At 64.0% G+C, this 3,521-nt stretch overlaps 1 protein-coding gene across 1 annotated transcript in view; it reads right to left on the bottom strand.

The window, feature by feature from the left end:
- Positions 1-3,456, bottom strand: part of MNEG_13823 (hypothetical protein) — a gene marked incomplete at both ends in the record, with an annotated part of 5,382 nt that extends 1,926 nt beyond the window's left edge. The window contains 9 exons of the mRNA XM_014037705.1: positions 321-470; positions 747-860; positions 1,178-1,304; positions 1,601-1,746; positions 1,988-2,058; positions 2,332-2,432; positions 2,799-2,911; positions 3,226-3,297; positions 3,454-3,456. Of these exons, the coding sequence (XP_013893159.1) occupies positions 321-470; positions 747-860; positions 1,178-1,304; positions 1,601-1,746; positions 1,988-2,058; positions 2,332-2,432; positions 2,799-2,911; positions 3,226-3,297; positions 3,454-3,456 (897 nt within the window). The remainder of the gene's footprint in view (positions 1-320; positions 471-746; positions 861-1,177; positions 1,305-1,600; positions 1,747-1,987; positions 2,059-2,331; positions 2,433-2,798; positions 2,912-3,225; positions 3,298-3,453) is intronic.
- Positions 3,457-3,521: the final 65 nt, after the last annotated feature.

Raw genomic sequence — 3,521 nt, 5'->3', positions numbered from 1 at the left:
TGTGTGTGTGTGTGTGTGTGCGGTGTGTGTGCGTGTGTGTGTACGTGCGTGTGTGCGTGTGTGTGTGTGTGTTTGAGAGGGGGGGGGATTTGGTGGGTAGCGGGAGGGGGCGGGCTGCAGGGTCCAGGGACGGAACAAAGTGGCTGAAGAAGGATGAACATGACACAACTGTCAGGCGCCCGCACAGGCAGTCGACATGATACAGACGCCCAGCACGACATGCACATGAACGCAGCGAAGCTGGTGTTCAAGTGCGGACGGCGGCTCCGCACAACCCGACCAAAGCCGCGCGTCGCAAGGGGATCCCCCTGCGAGCGCACCTGGTCGGTGCCCGTCGCGGCGGCGGGCGCGGCCGGCTGCGGCAGCGGCGAGGCGCCCTTGGGCATGTAGGGGTTCCAGACCGGCACAAAGTGGCCCGTCATCTTGTTCATCCAGCGGCTGACCACCTCCAGGGGCTTGGGGCCCATCACCTGCGGCGGTTGGGCGGTCGGCGGTCAACAATTGGCGGTTGGCACGTGGCGCTCAAATGGTGGGCCCCATGGGGCTGGCGCAGGAGCCAGAGCAGGATCTGGCTGACTGGAACAAGAAGGTTCAGCCGGGCCCAAGGGGGTCAAAAGCCATGAATCTGACGACCCTTAGTCCATCATTCAGTGAGTGAGTGCGTAGGGCCGGTGTCTGCAGAGGCCCCCGTGGCAGGTCGGGCGGGCACGCTTTGTTTGATGTAAGAGATCAGGGGTTTTCCCGACCTTGTGTGCCACGTTGACGGCGTTGAGCAGGGTGGGCACGCTGCTGTTGATGAGGCTGAAGTTGTTCGCCAGCCACATGCCCGTGCCCGTCGCGGCGCCGCTGTGGGACAGCTCCTGAGACGGGGACGAGGGCACAGGTGTTTTGCCAAGGGTTGAGGGTCGAGGGTCTCCCTTTGGCGGGCGCTGCACCAGCTGAGGCTGCGGAGGCGACAGGGCCATGCTGCACATATCTTTGCGCGCCATATCCTACATGTTCACACAGCCCGCTCCCGGCCCATCCGCAGCACCCTCCGCCCGCCCGTCCACCACGCAATCACTGCCCTGCCCCCCTGTCGTTCTTTGAGAGCTAGTGACCACACCACCCGTCGCATAAGGATCCGCCACGGCTGTCTGCATGTACTGCCCAAAAACACGGGCCCGGGTCTGCCCACCTGGGAGCGCAGGCTCTTGATGAGGTCCCCCGTGTTGATCTTGACCGGGCACTTCTCCTGGCACATGCCGTCCGCCGCGCAGGTCGCGTTACCGTCATACTCAAAGGACTTCTCAAAAGATGACAGCCTGGCAGGGAGGAGGCGGCGTATGCGGTTGTGTCAAGGGAATATGTCGAGGCACCCGGTGGAGTAAGGGGCTGCCGTGCCAAACACGAACATAGGAGTGGGGCTGGTTGCTTCAGAAGATGGCCGATGTGGTGCAAACCGGTGTGGTGCGAAGTTGATTTTGAGGGACTGGGCAGGGCGCCGACTGCATCACACGCGCACGGGCACGCACACACGCCGCACACACTCGCTACCGACCCGCCCATACGTAAAATGCAAAGCTTGCGTGCGAGTGCCCGACCCCCTTGCGCCCCCCACCTGGCGGTCTCCTCGGCCGTCCTGGAGGGCAGCCCCCTGAGGCGGCTGATCTCCTTGTACGTGGCGATGCGCTGCCGCGGCGTCAGGGTGATGTCACGGCTGGGGCAGTTGGACTCGCAGAACCCGCACTCGATGCAGCGGTTGACCTGCAGGGGCGGCGGCACAAAATCAAGGTGTTGAATTATCAGCTGTTGGTTGACAGGGCATTTCCTCCCCGATACCAGCCAGCCAAGACTTGGGCCTTGACATGAAGTGCCAAGTGTCGCGTGCGCTCAGCCACCTGCTGCGCCAGCCTTGCCATTTCCCACCCATCTGCAAACTTGCACGCCCAACCCTGGCGATTCTGGCGGATCGGTATGCTGTTGGTACAGTGGGACCGGGCCGCACCAGGTCTGACGCCACCGGTGAGGGCTTGAGGAACTTCTTGTGGGCGTCGGGGTCGCGGTTCAGGATGACGCCTGATTAGTGATGTGAAACATGGGGGGGGGGGTGAGGAGGAGGGGTGAGTCATTCATTGATCATTGAGCAGGGGGGAGGGACGCTAAATAAGAGGATGTGCGCATCCACACTCCTTCAGCAGGGTGGGTGGGTAGTGGGCTGCAGGGCTCGGCCACACGCATCCACCTTCACGCCTCTGAACACGCGCGCGCACGCACATGCAGGCTCGTCCCAGCTCGCGTCTGCCTCCGCGAATTTCAGTTTTGACCCGGTCAACACCCAGATTTTCTCACCCGGGTTAAGCACAAAGTCGGGGTCAAACATGGCCTTGAGCTCCCACATCAGCTCGTACGCCTTGCTGCCCCACTCCATCTCAACAAAGGGCGCCACGTTGCTGCTCGTCAGCGACGGCAAGGCGCAAAGGGAGGTTGCGGCCGGTTGAGGGAAAGGGTCAGCAAAGGCGCGAACGGCAAGAACATGCCAAGCAAGGGGGGGGCGGTGTTGGGCCGCCTGAGAGCGGGTCAGGAAGGTTGCGACGGCCAGCCAGAGCGAGCGCAAGCCCTTTGTGCTGCCCGGCCGCCCGTGGAGGGCGGGTGGCGAGTGCAGCAGGCCCTGCCGCCCTCGCTGCGCCTCCCTTGCTGCAAACCCCTGATTCAAGTACAGGCCCCGCGCGCGCACATGTGCGTGTGCGTGTGCGTGCGTGCGTGTGTGTGTGTGTGTGTGTGTGTGTGTGTGTGTGTGTGTGCGAGTGCCCCCTCACCGCCCGGTGCCGTGCTCTCCCTTGAGGGACCCGCTGTGCTTGTTAGCCACGATGTGGCACATCTCTTCCATCAGGTTGCTGAACCGCTGCACCTCCTCCTTGTTGCGGAAGCCCTGGGGGCAGCAGGGTAGGCGTGGGGGAAGGGGATGGTGTTAGTTGTGTGTGTGTTGGGAGGTTCCGCAACCACATGCACCCCATATGTGGTTGCAGAGGCCCTGGGAACACGGCGGGCGCGGGGCGAGGGGGGGATGCTTGCCGCGGTTTTTTGGAATGGCCTTGCTGGCGCGGCAATAAGAGAGGGGGGTTGTGAGAGAGCGGACACCTGGGCAACTGCGCCCTGCTCCAGCATAACCAGGGGGAGGGGGTGTGGGAGAAGGGGGAGTGCGTGCAAAACGTGTGGCGCGCACAGCACGCGCAGCCGCCGCACCTGGCTGAACACAAGGTGCAGGTTGCCCTCCAGCGCGTGGCCAAAGCACGAGGCGTCGTGGTAGCCGTAGCGCTGCGGGGGCGCGGGGAAGGGGGGCCGGGCGGGCGGGACGGGGTGAGGGGGGCTCGGTTATGAGGGCACGAGGGAGGAAATGCCGGCACCGGTTCTCCATGCGATACCAGGACGGCGGCGTGTTGCAACTGCCTACCGCAATCCTCTCAGGTGCACCATCCCCTGCCTCCCCTAAGCCACCCCCCAGACCCCAGGGCCAGCCATACCCCGGCCCCACATGGGAC

The sequence above is a fragment of the Monoraphidium neglectum genome (assembly GCF_000611645.1).
Source record: "Monoraphidium neglectum strain SAG 48.87 unplaced genomic scaffold scaffold04070, whole genome shotgun sequence".
Lineage (NCBI taxonomy): Eukaryota > Viridiplantae > Chlorophyta > Chlorophyceae > Sphaeropleales > Selenastraceae > Monoraphidium > Monoraphidium neglectum.
Note: the sequence above shows the minus strand (reverse complement) of the source record. Positions and strands in the feature narration are given on the sequence as shown.